Source organism: Carassius carassius, chromosome 31 (genome assembly GCF_963082965.1).
Source record: "Carassius carassius chromosome 31, fCarCar2.1, whole genome shotgun sequence".
Classification (NCBI taxonomy): Eukaryota; Metazoa; Chordata; class Actinopteri; order Cypriniformes; family Cyprinidae; genus Carassius; species Carassius carassius.
This window is the reverse complement of record NC_081785.1, coordinates 17,205,209-17,227,476: the sequence shown is the minus strand read 5'-3', so window position 1 is coordinate 17,227,476 and position 22,268 is coordinate 17,205,209. Positions and strand designations below refer to the sequence as shown.

At 39.0% G+C, this 22,268-nt stretch overlaps 1 protein-coding gene across 2 annotated transcripts in view; it reads left to right on the top strand.

The window, feature by feature from the left end:
- LOC132111682 (disintegrin and metalloproteinase domain-containing protein 17-like) overlaps nt 1-22,268 on the top strand; it is a 35,490-nt gene that overhangs the window by 11,932 nt on the left and 1,290 nt on the right. The window contains exons 6-19 of one of the 2 annotated variants that reach the window (XM_059519219.1): nt 6,687-6,817; nt 6,982-7,068; nt 8,615-8,728; nt 10,864-11,005; nt 11,086-11,177; nt 11,256-11,408; nt 11,490-11,689; nt 14,240-14,343; nt 14,420-14,554; nt 17,163-17,290; nt 17,364-17,442; nt 17,523-17,611; nt 21,420-21,476; nt 21,699-21,839. In XM_059519219.1, coding sequence (XP_059375202.1) covers nt 6,687-6,817; nt 6,982-7,068; nt 8,615-8,728; nt 10,864-11,005; nt 11,086-11,177; nt 11,256-11,408; nt 11,490-11,689; nt 14,240-14,343; nt 14,420-14,554; nt 17,163-17,290; nt 17,364-17,442; nt 17,523-17,611; nt 21,420-21,476; nt 21,699-21,740 — 1,553 coding nt within the window. In that variant the 3' untranslated portion in view covers nt 21,741-21,839. Of the gene's footprint in view, nt 1-6,686; nt 6,818-6,981; nt 7,069-8,614; nt 8,729-10,863; nt 11,006-11,085; nt 11,178-11,255; nt 11,409-11,489; nt 11,690-14,239; nt 14,344-14,419; nt 14,555-17,162; nt 17,291-17,363; nt 17,443-17,522; nt 17,612-21,419; nt 21,477-21,698; nt 21,840-22,268 lie in introns of those variants that run through there. The other variant, XM_059519218.1, reaches the window with a different exon arrangement.

The following is a 22,268-nucleotide window of genomic DNA, read 5'->3' as shown; positions in this document are numbered from 1 at the left end:
CAGGCACCACCTATAAAAACTATAAATGCTGCCCACTGCTGCTGAAGAGGCTCTCAAAGCTCCTACAGATACTGTGGAAGAAGAAACTGGAGCCCAGGCTCTGGACTCTCGCTGAGGGTTGCTTTGTACCAAAAGAGCTCAATTCCACAAGACTTGACCAGTTCCGGGAGGTTTCCCTTTTGGATGTAGAGGGAAAAATCTTCTGGTCCATCGTCGCCAAAAGGCTAACAACATACCTGCTTGCCAATGAGTTCATTGATACGAGTGTACAAAAAGGAGGAGTACCGGGATATTCTGGCTGCCTGGACCATACAGCAGTCATTAGTCAGTTCATTAACGAAGCCAAGAGTAATAACAACACACTTTCTGTTGTTTGGGTGGACCTTGCCAAAGCCTACTCAAGCGTCCCACACCAGCTGATTCGAAAAGCATTGGATCACTACCGAATTCCATCAGAGGTAGTTGAGCTTGTAATGGCACACATGGATGTGCTACAGATGAGGTTCAACGTGGGAAACATCAATACCAAATGGCAAAGGCTCAAGAAGGGCATTATGGCAGGATGCACAATTTCTGTGGTCCTGTTCATAGCGGTTATGAATCTGTTGCTAAAAGCTGGGGAAATGCGGTGTAGAGGCCCGAAAGCAGTCGACGGCACGAGACATCCTGCTTGTCGAGCTTTCATGGACGATGTCATGGTAATGACTCCATCTATTCAGGGGACACAGTGGATCTTGAGCAAACTGGAGAAGATGGCAACATGGTCACGCCTGCAGTTTAAACCGAAAAGTCAAGGAGCCTCAGTATCTTGAAAGGGAAGTTAATAGGAAACATCTTCAACCTCCAAGGCTCTAAGATCCCAACAATCCAAGATCAAAGAATCCGATGCCTTGGAAAGCAGTATGACAGCTCATTAAAGGACAGCGGCAATCTCACTGATATCAAGGCCCAGCTGAATACCTGGCTCAAGGCAATCGAGCACAGCCAACTACTCGGGAGGTTTAAAGTTTGGTGCTTTCAATATGGTATTATACCACGGCTACAATGGCCCTTCTTGCTGTATGACTTCCCCATGTCTCAGGTGGAAGGAATGGAAAGACTGTGCAGTAAGTTCTTGCGGAAATGGCTGGGAGTTCCCCCATCATTTAGCGCAATCAATCTGTACAGCAAGACCTCCAAGCTTCCCCTGCCAGTTTCATCGGTGGTCGAAGAGTTTAAAGCTGCCAAGGCAAGGGCAGTCAGTACACTCCTATCGTCTGAAGATGGGAAAGTAAGACACGCAAGCAAGACCATCAAATGCGGCAGAAAGTGGAAGCCCCAGCAAGCCGTGATGGAGGCAGAATCTCACTGGAAACACCAGGAAATCGTGGGTGTGGTATGCCAGGGACGCCTGGGCCTTGGACATTACAGCGGGAACAGGGCTGGTGCCAAAACCAGAAGAGGTCTCGTGGTGCAAAGAGTCCGTGAGGCAGCAGAGGAGGAGCGCCAAGTGAAAGCAATCGGACTTGCCTCTCAGGGTCGATGGACACAGTGGGACCAGGCACAGGAACGACCACTGTCCTGGAAGGATCTATGGCAGATCGACCAAGGAAGGCTGAGTTTTCTCCTGCGCTCTGTGACTGATCTATTGCCAACACCAAAAACATAAAGATCTGGGGTGGAGAGGAAGACCCATCATGCAACCAATGTGGAGCAGTCTCCTGTACACTGAACCACATCCTGACTGGTTGTCCAAAGGCATTGGCACAAGGGCGGTACAGATGGAGGCACGATAAGGTCTTCACAGAAATCGCAAAATGGGTGGAACACCAGCGAGTCAAAGCCAATAACAACCAGGCCCATCTGCCCGATACTATAACCTTTGTGAGGGAAGGAGACAAGGCTCATAAGACCAGCAAGGTGGCCAAGAACCCACCCTCTTCCTTGCAACGAGCCTCTGACTGGGAGTTGATAGTGCAGCTGAAGAGGAAGCTTGTCTTCCCACAGGACGTGGCAGCAACCTCCCCCAGGAGCACAAAAACCATTATAATTGCTGAGCTTACGGTGCCATGGGAAGAGAGGTTAGCCACATCCCACCAACTGAAAAAGCAAAGTACCAGGACCTGGTTGACGAAGCTGCTGTAAAAGGATGGCATGCAACCAGCTTCCCTATCAAAGTCGGTTGCCGTGGGTTCCCTGCAAAATCGGTGCGCTATTTCCTGCAGCGGATGGGCCTGGAGTCTAAACAGCTGAAGAAAGCCACCAGGGATATAGCTGCAGCAGCTGAGTCCAGCTCAGTTGGAACTCTTCTGCAGTTGAAGGCTAGCCGGTCTTCGCTGCCCCACTCAGGTGAGGTGTTCAGGTTAAGGGGCGAAACACCTGAGACTCTGAGATCCCTGCTGATGATGCGCAAGGGTTCCAACAACGTGGATGCTCCAAGGATTAACATCTCAGAAGATCTACATCACCATGGTTAGTATAGTTCCTACGGTTGCAGCTTGTGGCAAAGCATCTCTGATGTTTACTTCACCTTGCCGGGCGCAACTGTAATATTGCGCGTCCTGTGACAAATTTGCCACATCTGCGCACAGAAGTTATCAGTCTAAATGTTCTGCAAAATCAGTCAACGTTGAACATCAATAGTCGATTTCATTTCAAGTCCAGCAGTTTAACACTAATATTGGGAATAAACGAACATGTTAAATATAAAGTATTTAAAACAGCTAAGTTCATATTTGGAGTAAAGTTGAATTGAACTACTGCATCAGTCACACAGCGCTCCGGACCGCGCGCCTCATGAGGAGACCGACGCACCACCGCAGAAACAAGAATCAGATGCGTTCTAACATAACTGTGACATTAAACTCAGTGAGGGCTCTTTAAAATATTGCACATATATAGGCCGTTCAGATTACATGTTAAAGTGCAATGAAATGTCTTATATCTGCAGAAGATGTACGTCTGTTTGTGGATGGAGACTTTGTAACAGACAAAACTATGTATTTTGCATGCATCACAGTCTTTAAAGAGAAGGACTACGTGAGAACCACTATGGATGATAAATTCGCTATGCCGCCTTGTTATTATTTTGTCTTTACTTTATTTGTAACGCCAAGAAAGAGTTAATCTCTCATGTATGAGAAGAGCGCGTTGTAGTGTACCAGACATTAAATGTGTGGGACACCAACTCCTCGTTTTCTACCTCTTTCATTTCATGGATTTAACGAGTTATCCGAGTCAAAGCGACAACTTCAGCGACTACAGGCTCTAATCCTCCTGCGCTCGCGCGTGCGCTGTGTGTGTGTGTGTGTGTGTGTGTGAGTGAGAGAGAGAGAGAGAGAAATGCACTGCTGAAGTGAAATTGCTGGGCAGTTTGATAGCCGAATTATAATAAGCAGCTTAATAAAAATATAAATAATAGTTATTATTATAATCTAATACATTAATAGGAAAATGAGCCTAATATCATCTTGATTATCGACAGAGAAATCTGCTTATGTCGATATCTCTGACTATCGTCGATACACGGTACTATCGTCTATCGGCACAACCCTACCAGGGAGATCCCTTGGAGATAGATGCACTAAAGAATGGCTGTAAGAGTTGTTGTGCACAGTTCCTTCTCTACCTTTTGCCACGTTTCCACCGCAGGAACTTTACCCAGGAACTAGGGACTTTGGCCTGGTACTCTGTGTGTTTCCACCGCAGGAACCAGGAACTAAATAAAGTTCCGGGTAAAAAAATGCCCCTCAGAAAGTCCCTGCTGGCGAGGTGGTACTTTTTCAAAGTTCCGGAACTTTCGGGGGCGGGACTTGGGCGCTAAACACACTGATTGGTTGAGTTCATGCAGCATTGGTTGAGTTCAACCACCATTAATTCGGATCAACATTTTCAAAATATTACTGTTATTGTGTCATGAAATGTAATTTTAAAAGTATTTCAGGCGAGAATGTAGTTGTTTAAAACTCAAATCTGTGGTTTATTTATAAAGACAGCGCCTATTTAAAAATGTGTCTCGCCGATCTCAGAGACGGTGAGCTCCACGCAGTGATCATCTATCCGCTGAGAAGCAGCCTCACCTCGGCTAGACCTTCTGATGTGTGCCGCTGGCTCTGATTTCTCTTTAGTGGTTAAACATAAAATATAATTCAGCTGCGGGGTAAATCTAACAGGTTTTCTTTGGTCTGTATTCAATTTATCTATATGTTAAAAAGAAAATAAAAAAAGGCAAATTTATATAATATTTTGTTTCATTGTAATGGCTGTATATATATATATGAAAAATGTGGTGAGGCTGCTTCTCGGCGAATACATGATCACTGCGTGGAAACACGCGCAGAGCTATGCCACCAGTCTATTTGCCTAATCTTCCCGGTACTTTACTCTACAACTGTGGGTCCATTGCTCAGTCCCTTCCTACTGAGTACAATAAATAGTTCTTAGGCACCATCTACTCAACATGGTGTCAAGACCATCAGCAAATGTCAGATTTGTGACACCAGTTTTGTTCTCTGACTTCTTCAGTCCTTGTTGGTTTTGGGGAAATTAGTTAATATTATAAATGTCTATATTGCAGCCATCTCACACTTTCATTCTTTAGTGGATGGTGTAAGTATTGGTAAACACTCGTTGGTGTCTTAATTCCTTAGGGGCACACACCATTTATACCCAGGGAGGTTTATGAGCTCTCCTGCCTGGGATCTTAACTGTTATCTTACTTCACTAGTCAAAGCACCTTTTAAACCTTTGGATCAACCCGATCCAAAGTTCCTGACATGGAAGAATATGTTCTGCTAAGAGAGTGAATTGGACTCTTTATCAGTCAATGAAGACTGTTTGAGAATCTGTTGAAAATCTAGAGGTTTATCTATGGCAAAATCTGTTATTCTTACCCAAGGTCCTTAGGCCTGGTACAATAAATCAGTTATTTGAGCTTGAGGCTTTTTACCCAGACCCTTTTTGTTCAGGTGCAGGGTTGGATAGTTCTTCTCTATGTCATGTCAGAGCATTGCACACGTACACTGAGCATACTCATCCATTGCAAAAGACTTGTTTGCACACTTCTTGTCAATACACACAAATAGTTGTGTACAGTATGTGTCAAGCGAGCATGTGTCTAAGCAACGACTGTCTCACTGGATAGTGGATACAATTTCACAAGCATATTCCAGTCAAACTCTACCTATTCCTGGGGATCTAGTCACCCATTCTAGCAGGTATATGGCCACTTCCTGGCACTTAATGGGGAAGAACTCTCAGACATATGGAGCGGCTTCTAGGAAGACTCCATTCATGTTCACAAGATTTTGATTGATGTGACAAACCCAAATTCTTTGGGGCCTGCTGTTTTATCTGCTGATAAGTTACCAGGGAAAGGGAATGATACTAGTCCCTTGTTGGCATTGGTCATCCAGGATGAGACCGCAGTAATGGTCTGAGTTAGGTCGAAATAGATCATAAGTTATGTCCATAACTATGGATCTATGTGACAAACAATGACTATCACCACCCGTTGTCACTCAGGACGAGCTAAGGCATACCAGGCAGGAGGAAGTGGTTGGTCTATCTGGATTTTATATAACAGCCAACACCTAAGGTCAGTCACCTGACATTGTTGTCATTAGGTCTCAAGGATAGGCGGAAGAATGGTGTCATTCAGGATAAGACCGTGGTGATGGTCTGAGTGAGGTCTCAAAGATCCATAGTTATGGACATATTTTTTTGTTATATACAATTAGATTCTTTTTTAAACCACCAAATGAACTCTTGGACTGCATGGAATCTAGTTTGAGTAGCGCTGCACTCTTTATAAATTGATTATACATTTATACAATAATACATCTCCTGAAAGCTGAATAAATAAATCTCCTGAAAGCTGAATAAAATAAAGCTGAAAAATCTAAAAGCTGAAAAAAAATCACCTTTTGAAGTTGTTCAAATTAATTTTTAGCAATACATATTACTAAACAAAAGTAATATGGTCCAGGGTCACAAATATTTTGTTTCACTCTGGTTAATACGATTTGTTTTTTTAAGAAATAGTTACTTTTGGTCAGTAAGGAACATTAAATTGATTTAAACAATTAGAGTAAAACTTTTTCATCAACAGAAAAAATTCAAATAAATGCGTTGTTGTTGTTGTTGTTTACTTTCTATTTATTGAATCCTGAAAAAACAATGCATCACAGTTTCCATGAAAACATTAAGCTACAAAACTGATTTCAACATTGATAATAATAAGAAATGTTGTGAGCACCAGAGCAGCATATTTCTGAAGGCCCCTGTGACACTGAAGACTGGAGTAATGCCTGCTGAAAATTCAGCTTTCCAGTCACACAAATAAATTACATTTTTAAATGTATTACAATAGAAACAGTTATTTTAAATGTTAAATAATAATTCACAATGTTACTGTTCTACTATATTACTTATCAAATAAATGCAGATGAGACTTTCTTCTCAAACTTTTGAATGGTAGTGCACAATAACTTCCTGCCATGCACACTGAACATGGTCTGGAGACAAAGCATGATAATTCAGTTCATTAACTTCATTCTTTGTCCTCTAATATAATAGTCATAGAAGGCCCTCTATTGTGTTGCTTTAAATTGTGTAGATCTGTTTATGGACATTGATGCTTTGGAAGAGAGTTATTAGAAATAATTATTTGGTTGATCCATTTAGATGCTTTTATTTCTTAAATGCAGAGCCTCACAAAATAGAGAGAAGATCTACACACGACCACAAGAAGAACACCTGTCCTCTGCTTCTAGTGGCAGATTATCGCTTCTACAAGCACATGGGCCGTGGAGAGGAGAGCACAACCCTCAACTACTTGGTAAGCAATGCAACTGGAACACATTAAATTTAACTGGAAAGGAGAGATGTCATTGTGGTTGTACTATACAGCAGAGCAGTTTGTTGCACAAAGGCTAAGGTCTGTTTAAACACCATGGTATCAAATTAAAAATGCATTGAATTTGTGTGTTTTGTGTCTTTCAGATTGAGCTGATCGACAGAGTGGATGATATATACAGAAACACATCCTGGGATGATGATTTCAAAGGCTACGGTGTGCAGATTAAGCAGGTGACCTTAATAACCCTTAAGCCCCGTTCACACCAAGAATGATAACTATAAAGATAACTATAAAGATAACGATATTAGCGTCCACACCAGCGAACGATATCGTCTGTTTATTCTGAGCGCACGTGCGTCTGCCGCTTTAAATCCTAGTCCTTGTTAAAGCAGGATGGATTCTGATTGGATGTCAATGTTTGTATCGTTCATCAGCTGGAAAAAAATCGTTCTGAAAATGATTCCAACGATACCGTTTCTCTATGCCTTTATCGTTATAGTTGTAGTGTGGACTCTGCTATTCTTTAAAATTGAGAGCGATTTTTAGAACTACATCTTTATCGTTATCTTTATAGTTATCGTGCTTGGTGTGAACGGGCCTTTAATCATTCAAATCTGGATGAATCATCCTCCTCAGTTCTTTTCTTACTTCAGTAGATGTAGTCTCTTTCCCAAACTACAGTTAACCTGGAGTTAATCGTCATTCTAAATCCAGCTTTTAACTCTGGATTACAGACTTTTCACACTTGTAATTTAGAAGCAGGGTGAGCACTGCTTTTTACCCTGGGGTTATGAAACCATGCTCTAGTGTCAAACGAAGTGGTGTTAGAATGCTACACAAAGACAGACATGCAATCACATGCCTCATATTCACACGAAAGCACAGCACATCGTATAAACAGTCATTTCAGAGTTTCAAGGGAAAAATGTGAAGTGGTGACTAAACATGTTAAATGGAGTGAAGAAGAGACTGTTTATTCTTACCTTTGTAGACAAAGTCCATTCAGGTTAAACTTGATGGTTCAGTCTGCTGTAATACAAGTGCTATGAATGTGAAACAAGATAACCCACGATTCCATTTACCTGGGAATGCTTCAGGGTTAACCATTTCAAGTGTGAGAACCCTCTGGTCTATCTTCTTATTTGTTAAAGGGATTTGTTGATGATTTACAGTGTGAAAAATTGTGCAAAGGCTCCACAAAAATATAATAAAACTGTTCTGTACAACTGTACTATATTATGATTCTTTTTAGCCATTATTCATTGAAATCCTTGATATCCTTCAAACTATCAATGGCACTAAATTAATGAAGCACTAAAATGCTTCACTAAACCACTTTCATCGAAAAATCAGTGATACAGTTCTTGATTAAATCTCATTAACTGATGATAAGCATTCCTTGAGTTAACAACTCAATAGGTTATCAGTGAATAATGACTTAAATTATGACAAAATTCGTATGATGCTTCTGCATCCTCCTTAAAGCTTGAAAGCAATATTCTATATCCTCGCAATATTCTCATCTCAATATTTAGTGAGTCCAAGTTTTTGATCTGTGGGTGTTATGTTGTCATCTAAATTGTAAATACATTTAAACAAAGTTGGCTTATTAACTTATCTTACAGAAAAAAAAAAAATTCATTAAGTATATGTTTAATATGTTTAGATTTTGCCATCTTTCCATGAATTATATTAGTGGACATTAAGAAAATCATTTTTTTTTTCTTTTATTTAGAGGGGGTGTACTCATTTATACTGTGCACTGTATGCTCACAGATAATCATAAACAAGGAGCCAACAAAAGTTGCCCCAGGAGAGATTCACTACAACATGGACGGCAGCCCATTAGGAAGAAAGGACGGTGTGTGGGATGTGAAGAAACTCTTGGAAGTAAGTGCCATGTCCCTAGAAGTGCAGTATACACAGGTTAAAATGTTATGATAAATCCAAAAGTAAAGTTTATGAGCTTTGTATTCAGGTCGGATGTTATTGGCTCCAGACTGTGTCTTTGTATAAATACACAAACATACAGTGGAGATCAAAATTAGAAAACAACCTACAATTTCCTAAATTTTAAGTTCACTGCTTGGTCCTATTTGAGTTATCCTAATAAGAGTAAAAGGGCAGTTTTTAAGCATATTTGTGACCCTGGACCACAAAACCACTCTTAACTCGCTGGGGTATATTTTTAGCAAATGGCCAAAAAAACATTGTATGGGTCAAAATTATTGATTTTACTTTTATGCCAAAAATCATTAGGATATTGAATAAAGATCATGTTCCATGAAGATATTTTGTAAATTTCCTACCGTAAATATATCAAAAGGTAATTTTTATTAGTAATATGCATTGCTAAGAACTTCATTTAGACAACTTTAAAGGCCATTTTCTCAATATTTAGATTTTTTTGCCCCCTCAGATTCCAGATTTTCTAATAGTTTTATCTCGGCCATAAATCAATTTGAAAGCTTATTTATACAGCTTTCAGATGATGTATAAATCTCAATTTTGAAAAATTTACACTTAAGATTGGTTTTGTGGTCCAGGGTCACATTTCATAAATTCAATTGTATTCTGAAGCACAGTATATAAAATAGGAGATATTTGTAAAAGAACTCGGATTCAAATTAGAGAACACTTACAGAAACCTACAAGTTATTGGTGTTACACCTGGTGCTAATTTCCGTAATTATATCACAGCCTATTTAATTAGCTGCATTCCTCTAATTTTCACTGAGATTGCAAGATGACGGGCCACTCTAAAGCCAAGTTCAGACTGCACAATTTTCAAAGTAGTCGGTTCACTGTTCTTTTCACACTGCATGACTATCTTGGCCAGCATTCAGTCGCTGCTGTGTTCATACTGCACGATGGATCAGGGACAGAAGGTTTCACACTGCATTAATTTACAATAGGAAGACTCGCCTACAACTCTGTCTGGCACACAAACTATGTTTCACAACCAAACACACGTGAGATGTGACAAGGAAACAACGCGATATCACGCATGCAATGCCAGAGTTCTCACGTGATACTGGGATAGCTCAGATCAAACAGACATGGGTGCTCCTGCCATATTTCTACAAATTTTTCTTGCATTTCTTGGGTCCAAATAGACCAATAAGAAAGCCTTTTTCTGAAACGAAGACATGAGTCTTTGCTCATTCACACTGCGTGATTGTAACTCGCTTTACAATGATTCTTATTCATTCAAGTCCCTCTGCAGTGACCAAGCCTCTCAGAGAGAGAGGAGAGAAGAACTGATCCAAAGTTCACTTTAGTGATGAGAACAAGATTAATTTATTTAGGTCAGATGGCAAACATTCAAACATCAAACTGGGGAAATACTGAAGCCCAAGTGCATAAAGAGGTCAGTGAAAAGTGGAGGAATGGTGGCCCAGAGTCCTAAACCCTACTGAAAATCTCTGAAAAATCCTACGCGACAAAGTTATGGCTAAGAAACTAGTCACCAAACTGTGGAAGAGACTGGAAGAAGAGTAGACCGAGATCACAGCAACACAATGTGAGAAACAAGTGATATCCTGCAGCCGCAGATGTGCTGAAGTCATTCAAAGCAAGAGCCTCTACTCTTCCTGATAATTTCTGACAGGAAATTTAGTTTAAATGACATGACAGGACCGTTATCAACATCTAACATCATTTTACACACTGAAGTATTCTCGCTAAACTGTTTAGAAAATATTGAATTAAAATCCTGTATTATATAAATTATATTATACAACAAATTTATACTTAAATGAACAGTGGGTATAGAAAAGAATCACCCCTGTTTAATATAATCACATTTTGTTGCTTTGCAGCCAGAAATGAAGACGGATACCGTTTTTGTTTTATTTAGTTATATTTACACTTAAATGAAAGATAGAATGCCAACATGTAAAAAAAAAAAATATTCTAAATGTTTCATTTTTCAGAGCCAGTTTTATACGAGTCAGAATTTTAATCAGAAGCCCTGAGTCACAAATTTGTAGACTCTTTCTCATCTTTATCTCACTTCTCTTTAGCAATTCAGTTACGACATCTCAGACAATGCCTCTGCTGTTTGCCTTGCCCATCTCTTCACCTATCAGGACTTTGATGATGGCACTCTGGGTCTAGCATACGTGGCCCCTTCCAAACAGGGATTGGGAGGACTCTGCCCTAAGCGTAAGGATCTCTTTATCTGTGATCAGTGGAATTCCACTCGTCAAAAGTGCTTGACCTTGCACATTAATTTTGTCTTACAGCCTACTATCCATCAAAAACCGCCAGGAAACCCAGCTACCTAAACACAGGCTTGACGAGCACCATGAATTATGGGAAAACTATTCTGACTAAGGTTTGCTTTAAATACTACTTGTATCTTGTATGCTAGATGTTTTGTAGCAGGCAGCACTCTGATGTTTTGTCTCCCCAGGAAGCAGATCTTGTAACAACTCATGAACTCGGGCACAACTTTGGAGCAGAACATGATCCAGACAATATAGTTGCCTGTGCACCCAGCGATGATCAGGGCGGCAAATATGTTATGTACCCTATTGCGGTCAGCGGAGATCACGTGAACAACAAGGTATTATCCATCCTGTACTGATTTTTTCCCCCTTTACATATAGATACTTAACTTGCTCACCTGTTATATTTTTTCCCTCAGCGCTTCTCCAACTGTAGCAAGTTCTCAGTCAGTAAGACATTAAAGGTTAAGGCCCATCAGTGCTTTAAGGTGAGGAGCAGTAAGCTGTGTGGGAACTCCCGTGTGGAGAAGGATGAAGACTGTGACCCTGGACTCCTTCATCTCAATGATGACCCCTGCTGCACAGCTAAGTGCAAATTCAGGAAGTGGGCACAATGCAGGTAAAGAAGCTAACAGGGATAGACCAATATATCAGCCTTTAAGATTATCAGCATCAACCATATATAGATCACAATAGTGACCACACATTATTTCAGTTGTCTTGTTTCTTCAAGTATTTTTTTTTAATTTATGGAAATTCTATGGATTCTATTTTTTCCATTCTATGCGTCTTTTTTTTTTTTTTTTTGTTAGCCTATCCGGTTGGAGTCACTAGATGCAGCGCTGCTACGATGTTATTTTTTTAAATATTTCAGAAAAACAGAACATCAATGTGGAGAAGATCTTGTTTACATCAAAACTGAAACCAAGCCGTTCACACAGAATGCATATTTCTCACATTTTCTAGAGGGTCATCCTCTATTGCCATTGCACTCGCGTCTTGCACAAGAGAGACACGTTTAGAAAGCCGTGTAAAATTAATGTAAGTTCAACTTTTTAAAAACATATCTCGAGACTTTATGGTGGGTTTTCCTCCGTCCCCACTGCCTCTCTTGTTTTTTAATGAAAAATGTACTCTGTGTGATTGGCTTTCACCCCTTTGTATTAAACTAACTATGCATACATGATGCTGTTTTGTTTATAGTTGTTTAAGCAACTTAATTATAATTGGTTTATAAACATTATTTTAAATATTATTCACTTCACAGTCATGTATTCTAATACTTTAAGTAAACATGCATTAGTTATAGTTTGCTCGCTGCACCCTCTTGTGGTATCAGGAGAAAAACCAAAAGCTTTTCTTCACCCTAACTGAAATTATGCATTTTAAATTTGAATATAATTCGAATTTTGATAATATATAAGTACAAAATACAAATTTAGTTTTTCAGCCATTTTGACAGCCCTACTATGTATAGGGATATAAAAAAATACCTCAATCTAAGCCATGAACCGAACAAACCAGTTCAGAGATGAATCACAATATTAATCAATTATTTTCACTTAATTAGTACAAAATGCTGCTAGACTTTTGACACGCACAAAGAGGAGAGAGAGAATTACCCCAGTTCTGGTTTCTTTACCGGTTGCCTGGAAAATGTAGAATTGAGTTTAAGGTTCTATTGATGGTTTTTAAAGCGCTGCATGGTATTGCCGCAAAATATATTTTTGACTTTTTGATTCCTTATCAAAATACAAGAAATATGAGATCAGATGATTCAAGTCAGATGATTCTTCCGTGTTCCTAAAACTAGATTAAAATCAAAGGGTGATAGGGCTTTCTCAGCGGCTGCCCCTCGATTATGGAACCCTCTTCCAAAGCACATTAAATCTTCCCCATCTGTGGATGCTTTTAAGTCTAAATTGAAATCATATCTTTTTAGTATAGCTTTTAAAATTGATTAGAGTGATCAGGATTTCATTTTTAAATGTAATTTTTGTTTGTGTGATAGTATGCAACGATGCTGGAAAGCACTTTGGTCAGCGGCAGTTGTTTTAAATGTGCTATAGAAATAAACATTTGTATTGTATTGTGTTAAAGTAGAATATTAAATAAATATTATATAAATTACATAAAAATAAAAATTTATATGAAACCGGTTCCAAACCCGCAAGACATCATCTTCAGAACACAAATTAACAGGTTAACAGAAGATATTTTTGATGAAATCCAAGAGCTTTCTGACCCTGCATAGACAACAAGGGAACTGTCATGTTCAAGGCCCAGAAACGTAGTAAGGACATTGTTAAAATATTTCATGTGACATCAGTGCACATTACTTTATTGCTGCTGTTGCTGGAGCTGGCGTTCTGACGTACAACCTGGATGCGCTGCGCCTTGTTTACAAGCAAAGAAATGGACACGCATGCGCCGTGGTGCTCTCGTGAATCGAAGTGGAGACTGACTGGAAGAGAAGAAATTGTTGAATAAAGTCGTTATTTTTGTTTTCTTGCGCACAAAAAGTAATCTCATAGCTTCATAAAATTCAGTTTGAACCACTGATGTCACATGGACTATTTTAACAATATCTTTACTACGTTTCTGGGCCTTGAATGTGGTAGTTCCTTTGCTGTCTATGCAGGGTCAGGAAGCTCTCGGATTTGATCAAAAATGTTTCAATTTGGTGTTGCAAAGATGAACGAAGGTCTTACAGTTTGGTACGACATGAGTGTGAGTAATTAATGACAGATTTTTTTTTATGTTTGAGTAAACTATCCCTTTAAGCAGCAAAGCAGCATATTAGAATGATTTCTGAACGATCATGTGACACTGAAGACTGGAGTAATTATGCTGAAAATTCTGCTATGCATCACTGGAATAAATTACATTTTATGTATATTCATGGGAATTGAAATTGGCTATTAAGAACATTTTATAAATTAAGTTTAATTATGCTGGCTGATGGCTTCACCAGAAGCGTAATCCACCGATTGTTTTTAAAGGTTAATACAGAGTTATTCAAAATTTCTTTATGCAGATTTTTACTTCCATAACCTGACCAGTAACAGCTGGTGACAAGTGGTTGAACGTTTTGTTAGGAAGTGTGTTTATCTTAAGGTCATTGTTGTTATCAGTATTTGTAGCTGATATTGTTGTCTGTGACCCTCAGTGACAGGAACAGCCCCTGCTGCAAGGACTGTAGGTTTGAAAGTGCAAATAAGACCTGTCAGGAGACCATCACTGCCACCTGCAAGGGCACGTCAAAGTGCACAGGTGAGCTCCACACTCTCCAATGTCAATGTAGCAGTGCTCTGGATCTATTATACTTTTTACCCTTGTGTATCCCTAGGCAACAGCAGTGAGTGCCCCAGCCCTGGAAACCTGGTTGATAATACAGAGTGTGTGGATAAGGGCCAATGTCAGAAGGGCAAGTGCAAGCCTTTCTGTGAGGCTATGCATAATCTTGAGTCCTGTGCCTGCAATGGTAAATGTCTCAACAAACCATCCAATGTGTTCACATTAGTGCCCAACCAAGAGATGAATGCAGGTTATATGATAGATTTTTTTTAATTGTTAAATGATTATCGAATATATGTATTTACGCACACACACACACACACACACACACACACACACACACACACACATATATATATATATATATATATACAGTACAGACCAAAAGTTTGGAAACATTGCTATTTTTAATGTTTTTGAAAGAAGTTTCTTCTGCTCATCAAGCCTGCATTTATTTGATCAAAAATACAGAAAAAAATGTAATGTTGTGATATATTATTACAATTTAAAATAATTGTTTTTAAATGTATTATACTTTAAATTATCATTTGTTTCTGTGTATTCTAATATGATGATTCATTATCAAAGTTGGAAACAGTTCTGCTGCTTAATATTTTTTCAGAACATGTGATACTTTTTTAGGATACTTTGATGAATAAAAAGTAAAAAAAAAAAAAAAAAAAAGAAGCTATGTTTTTAAAATATAAATATTTTGTAATAACAATATACACTACTGGTCAGTAATTTGGGGTCAGTATTTTTTTTTCTTTTTTTTTAAATAAAATCAATACTTTTATTCAGCAAGGATGTGTTAAATTGATAAAAAGTGATAGTAAAGAAAATATATTATTAGAATATATATTATTAGAATTTTTTTTTATTTTGAATAAATGCAGTTCTTTTTAACCTTTTTATTCATCAAATATATTAGACAGCAGAACTGTTTCCAACACTCTTAATTAAATCAGAATATTAGAATGATTTCTAAATGATCATGTGATAGACTGGATGTTACATGTGACACTGAAGGCTGGAGTAATGATGCTGAAAATGTGCATCACAGGAATAAATGCTTTGCATCACAGAAATAAATTATTTTTTTAAAGTATATTCAAATAGAAAACTATTATTTTAAGTTGTAATAATATTTCACAATATGACCGTTTTTTTCTGTATTTTTGATCAAATAAATGCAGGCTTGATGAGCAGAAGAAACTTCTTTCAAAAACATTAAAAATAGTAATGTTTCCAAACTTTTGGTCTGTACTGTATATATATGTATATATACGCGTGTGTGTAATTATTATTTTTTTATTAAAGGTTAGATTCAAAATAATAATAAAAACAAATTGTGAAACAAATTACAATTTGAAATAATTGCTTTCTATTTGAATGTTTTAAAATGTAATTTATTCATGTGCCAGAAAGATGAATTTTCAGCATCATTACTCCAGTCTTCAGTGTCACATGGTCCTTCAGAAGTCATTCTAATATGCTGTTTGGTGCAGCATTTAGTTGAAATAGAAATTTTTTGTTAAAATGCACTTCTTTACTATCAGTTTTGATCAGTTTAATGTGTTCTTGCTGAATTATTATTTTTTAATCTTAACTGATCCCCAACGTCAAATAGTGTAAAGTATACAGACTTTTTTGACAACTATCCTGTCTTCTCTATATAAAAAAGGCTGAAATTATGGGATTATTTAGGCTATTTTACACAACATGCACCCCAAGAAGCTGCACTAAAATTTTCCACTTTAAAATTGCGTTTCATTGGCTCGTTAATTGGAATGGTTGATGTACACTGAAACTAGTACCAAAACACATCTACCGTATTTTTCGGACTATAAGTCGAACCTGAGTATAAGTCGCATCAGTCCAAAAATACGTCATGACAAGGGAAAAAAACATATATACAGTACAGACCAAAAGTTTGGACACACCTTCTCATTCAAAGAGTTTTCTTTATTTTCATGACTATGAAAATTGTAGAGTCACACTGAAGGCATCAAGGGCTATTTGACCAAGAAGGAGAGTGATGGGGTGCTGCGCCAGAAGACCTGGCCTCCAAAGTCACCAGACCTGAACCCAATCGAGATGGTTTAGGGGTGAGCTGGACCGCAGGCAGAAGGCAAAAGGGCCAACAAGTGCTAAGCATCTCTCGGGGAACTCCTTCAAGACTGTTGGAAGACCATTTCAGGTGACTACCTCTTGAAGCTCATCAAGAGAATGCCAAGAGTGTGCAAAGCAGTAATCAAAGCAAAAGGTGGCTACTTTGAAGAACCTAGAATATGACATATTTTCAGTTGTTTCACACTTTTTTGTTATGTATATAATTCCATATATAATTCCACATGTGTTAATTCATAGTTTTGATGCCTTCAGTGTGAATCTACAATTTTCATAGTCATGAAAATAAAGAAAAATCTTTGAATGAGAAGGTGTGTCCAAACTTTTGGTCTGTATTGTAAGTCACATTTATTTAGAACCAAGAGAAAACATTACCGTCTACAGCCGCGAGATGGCGCTCTATGTTTTCAGTGGTAGACTACAGGAGCACTGAGCAGCATTGAGCGCCCTCTCTGGGCTGTAGACGGTAATGTTTTCTCTTGGTTCATTTCTCTCGGTTCATGTCAAAATACTTTTGATAAATAAGTCGCACCTGACTATAAGTCGCAGGACCGGCCAAACTATGAAAAAAGGTGTGATTTATAGTCCAGAAAATATGGTACTAATAATAGTGTTCAATGTTTTACCTGTAATTATAGATTCAAAAGAGCTGTGATGTTTTTCAGAGACTGAGAACTCTTGTAAAGTGTGCTGTAGAGGCAGTAGTGGGCTGTGCACTCCCTTCGTCAGTAATGGGTCATATCTTTACCTGCGCAAGGGCAAACCCTGTACCGTGGGCTTCTGTGACGGGGCCGTGAGTACATCATTTATCAGACTGAATAATGTTTTCATTGGTGTGACAAATGCTGTGATGTTGCACATTCCAGGGTAAATGCATGAAGCATGTCCAAGATGTCATCGAACGTTTATGGGACTTCATAGACAAACTGGACATCAACACATTTGGTAAGGGATGATAGCCAGGACTTTTTCTGTATGTTTTGTAAATGCCATATTTTTTGTCTCTCTTTTCTGTCCATATTCAGGGAAGTTCTTGGCTGACAACATAGTTGGATCAGTGGTGGTCTTCTCTCTCGTGTTCTGGATTCCCCTAAGCATACTGGTGCACTGTGTGGTGAGACTTATTTCACAGTCGATGTGTTTTTCTGAATTGATGTTTTTTAAGGGATAGTCCACCCTGTCATCATTTACACATACTCATGTCCTTCCAAATGTCTTTGACTTTCTTCTTTGCAACTTGTTTGGTAGATCTGCTGTTTTCCATGCAAAAAGTGTTTACATTTTTATCTTCTATTTATATCTGATTTTATTTCAGCTTTATTTCAATCAACAAAAATACATTTTAGTTAACAATAACACTGTGAGAAACAGGCTGAAATGTAATGGTATTTTGTAGGGGTGTAACGGTACTTGTATTCGTACCGGACCGTTTCAGTACAGGGTTTTCATTACGGTGCACGTGTGTACCGAATGCAATATTTTTTAATGCGGAACATAGGTACATTTTCTTGTTTCCAAACGAACATATTAAGTGGCGGAAGTCTCCGCGTTCAGCGCAAATCCCGCCCTGCAGCTGATTTTAAGGTCGGCGACCAGGGGGGCAGGGTTTCATATTTTTTTTAAGCACCCCTGGGCGCCGCCATTGGCTAGCGGACCCCCACCTGCTGTTAGCATTCCATTGACTCCCATTCATTTTGGCATCACTTTGACAGTGAATAACTTTACATCCGAGGTGTTTAAAGACTCCATTTGTCCATTAATTATTTCTAAAGAAACACGAAAATGTATAAAAGGCTCCATTACCTTGTATCTTATGTTATGGTCCCATAGAAGCAGTTTTTGTAAAAAATAGGCTAATGATTGCATCATAGCCAGCGACTCTCTGTCGCACAGTAGAGAAATTACCGTATGGACAGGAGGAGAAGCTCGCATCCAATCTTTTACTGTCTATGAGGCTATCGGGGGAACGTGGAGGCATGAAGTCAAGGGAGATAATTAATCAGAATACTTACCAAAATTTCTCCTGTTCACGCTCGCCTTCTCTCTAAGATTCGGTGGGTGATTCAGATTTCTCTTGGCACAGCTATTAGAAGACTTACAAATGTCAGACAGGTTGCTCACGTGACATCTACGTCATCAAGCTCAGTTTGAGTCTGCACAGTACGCTCGACCCCCAGGAAGTGCCTGCTTCTACAACCCGAATTCCGGAAAAGTTGGGACGTTTTTTAAATTTTAATAAAATGAAAACTAAAAGACTTTCAAATCACATGAGCCAATATTTTATTCACAATAGAACATAGATAACATAGCAAATGTTTAAACTGAGAAAGTTTACAATTTTATGCACAAAATGAGCTCATTTCAATTTTGATTTCTGCTGCAGGTCTCAAAATAGTTGGGACGGGGCATGTTTACCATGGTGTAGCATCTCCTTTTCTTTTCAAAACAGTTTGAAGACGTCTGGGCATTGAGGCTATGAGTTGCTGGAGTTTTGCTGTTGGAATTTGGTCCCATTCTTGCCTTATATAGATTTCCAGCTGCTGAAGAGTTCGTGGTCGTCTTTGACGTATTTTTCGTTTAATGATGCGCCAAATGTTCTCTATAGGTGAAAGATCTGGACTGCAGGCAGGCCAGGTTAGCACCCGGACTCTTCTACGACGAAGCCATGCTGTTGTTATAGCTGCAGTATGTGGTTTTGCATTGTCCTGCTGACATAAACAAGGCCTTCCCTGAAATAGACGTTGTTTGGAGGGAAGCATATGTTGCTCTAAAACCTTTATATACCTTCAGCATTCACAGAGCCTTCCAAAACATGCAAGCTGCCCATACCGTATGCACTTATGCACCCCCATACCATCAGAGATGCTGGCTTTTGAACTGAACGCTGATAACATGCTGGAAGGTCTCCCTCCTCTTTAGCCCGGAGGACACGGCGTCCGTGATTTCCAACAAGAATGTCAAATTTGGACTCGTCTGACCATAAAACACTATTCCACTTTGAAATAGTCCATTTTAAATGAGCCTTGGCCCACAGGACACGACCGCGCTTCTGGACCATGTTCACATATGGCTTCCTTTTTGCATGATAGAGCTTTAGTTGGCATCTGCTGATGGCATGGCGGATTGTGTTTACCGACAGTGGTTTCTGAAAGTATTCCTGGGCCCATTTAGTAATGTCATTGACACAATCATGCCGATGAGTGATGCAGTGTCGTCTGAGAGCCCGAAGACCACGGACATCCAATAAAGGTCTCCGGCCTTGTCCCTTACGCACAGAGATTTCTCCAGTTTCTCTGAATCTTTTTATGATGTTATGCACTGTAGATGATGAGATTTGCAAAGCCTTTGCAATTTGACGTTGAGGAACATGGTTTTAAAAGTTTTCCACAATTTTTTTACGCAGTCTTTCACAGATTGGAGAGCCTCTGCCCATCTTTACTTCTGAGAGACTCTGCTTCTCTAAGACAAAGCTTTTATAGCTAATCATGTTACAGACCTGATATCAATTAACTTAATTAATCACTAGATGTTCTCCCAGCTGAATCTTTTCAAAACTGCTTGCTTTTTTAGCCATTTGTTGCCCCCGTGCCAACTTTTTTGAGACCTGTAGCAGGCATTAAATTTTAAATGAGCTAATTAAGTGGATAAAAGTGTAAAATTTCTCAGTTTAAACATTTGCTACGTTATCTATGTTCTATTGTGAATAAAATATTGGCTCATGTGATTTGAAATTCCTTTAGTTTTCATTTTATTAAAATTTAAAAAACGTCCCAACTTTTCCGGAATTCGGGCTGTAATTTACTTCATTTTTCTCCGTTGAATCCAATGGGGTCGCTGTGTCCATTTCTTTTACTGTCTATGCCGGTGACACACTGGCTGCATGGCGTGAGCGTAGCGTTCTGCTGCGTGTGAGTTGCGTGACGGCTGCTTCGCGTTTTCTGTGTCTTTACACACCAGAATCGTGCCTGACGTGGCACTGGCGTGCTGCTGCTACTGTAGGTGACATAGAGGGAGGGCGCCGACAGACCAGGATCTTGTCTTCACGACAACAATATCTATACTTCATGTTGAGCATAAATATAAAGCCTACTGATAAAGGACACCGTCAACAGTATTGACGGCAAAATAGACTATGTTTGACAGGTGTAATATGCCAGTGTGTCACCGGCCTAAGGTTTTCAAAAGGCATCACGCGAGTGTGAACATCACTACAACTAGGAAAAAACGATTGTAATTCAAACACAGCTCCCGTCTGCATTTAAACAGACCTTTGCTCTTAATTCCGATCGGGCCAACGCAATAACGAAATCTGAGCAGGTCTAAAAACTGAAACGGTTGATGCTGCACTTTACACTTTGGAAAAGTTATATATATATATATATATAATTTTTTTTTTTTTTTTTTTTTTAATATGAGCAGGCCTACAAGCTGGGATTGGTAATGCTGCACTGTAATCATAGTTATTTATTTATATTTTTCATTATATTTTATTATATGATATTGGTTTGAGACTGAGAGTATTTTATTTAGTGGAGAACTTTGCAGCAGTATTTTATTTCTTATTCTTTTTTTATTTTATATATATTTTATGTAAAAGTATTTTTTTTAAAAAAAGCAAATTGTAAAAAAAAGTTTATAGTAATAAACAACCTGCAGTTAAATGTTTGCATTTCTTTCCCTTACTGTACCGAAAATGAACCGAACCATGACTTTAAAACCGAGGTAAGTACCGAACCGTGATTTTTGCGTACCGTTACACCCCTAGTATTTTGCCATAATCTCATTTGTATTGCCGTCTCTAATATTTCAGTAATTATGCAAGTACTATGGTAAGTAAATGATGACAGAATTGTCTTTGAAGGGCTCGTTTATGCAAAAATTACAAGACATTACAGTGATTGTCTCTCTTTGCTTGTTAATAGGACAAGAAAATGGATCAGCAATATGAAGAAAACTCCAAAACCATGATGAACCCCAGTGTAAGTCCTTCTCTCAGAAAACTAAAACTCCCACCATGGCTACTTTCTCTTGCAGCATATCTAACTAACACCACTATACCTCCATTAAAGTCATCCAGCACTCCAAAGTAACAACTTGCTTATCCAGTTAGCTTGGCTTCTTTGATTAGGGCAAGTATGGGCAAGCATGGCTGCATATTTATGACTTGTGGCTTGTTTGCTCTGACCCTTGTGGAACTGCAGCAGATGTTGGTGGAGGTGTGTAGTAGATCTCAGCTCAGGTGAGTGAGCGTCATATGGCCCCCCACACCACTGTGCCCCCCTGAGTGTGATGAGTCGAACGCACTGGTTGTGACGTGTCAGACGTGCCGACTGAGTTTAGTTCAGCTTGTTCTGTATAGCCCCTTTCACACTGCACTTCGGACCTGGCATATTGCCGGATCGCCTTCTGTGTGAAAGCAACCACGTCGCAGGATTGATTCCGGCATTGAACATTTTCACACACTTTACGGGTTGTGTGTGAAAGCACGCACATATCCCGGCTAATCACTGGCAGTGTGACAGTGCAAAATCTAGCGACCCGGGAACAATTGCCGGAACACTTTACCCGTGTATTTGCCGGAATGGCAGTGTGAATGGGGCTTATGTCTCGTGCATTCAGTGTCCATGAGGATTTGTTGCTGGTTTCTGGTTCAAATGGTTTTTTTTTTTAGATGCAATTCTGTATTTGAGCGTTTTAAATGCACAGCTTTGAAACTCTCTTGATACTGCAAATGCTTGATACAGGTGCTCATCTCTTATTTGATTTAGTTC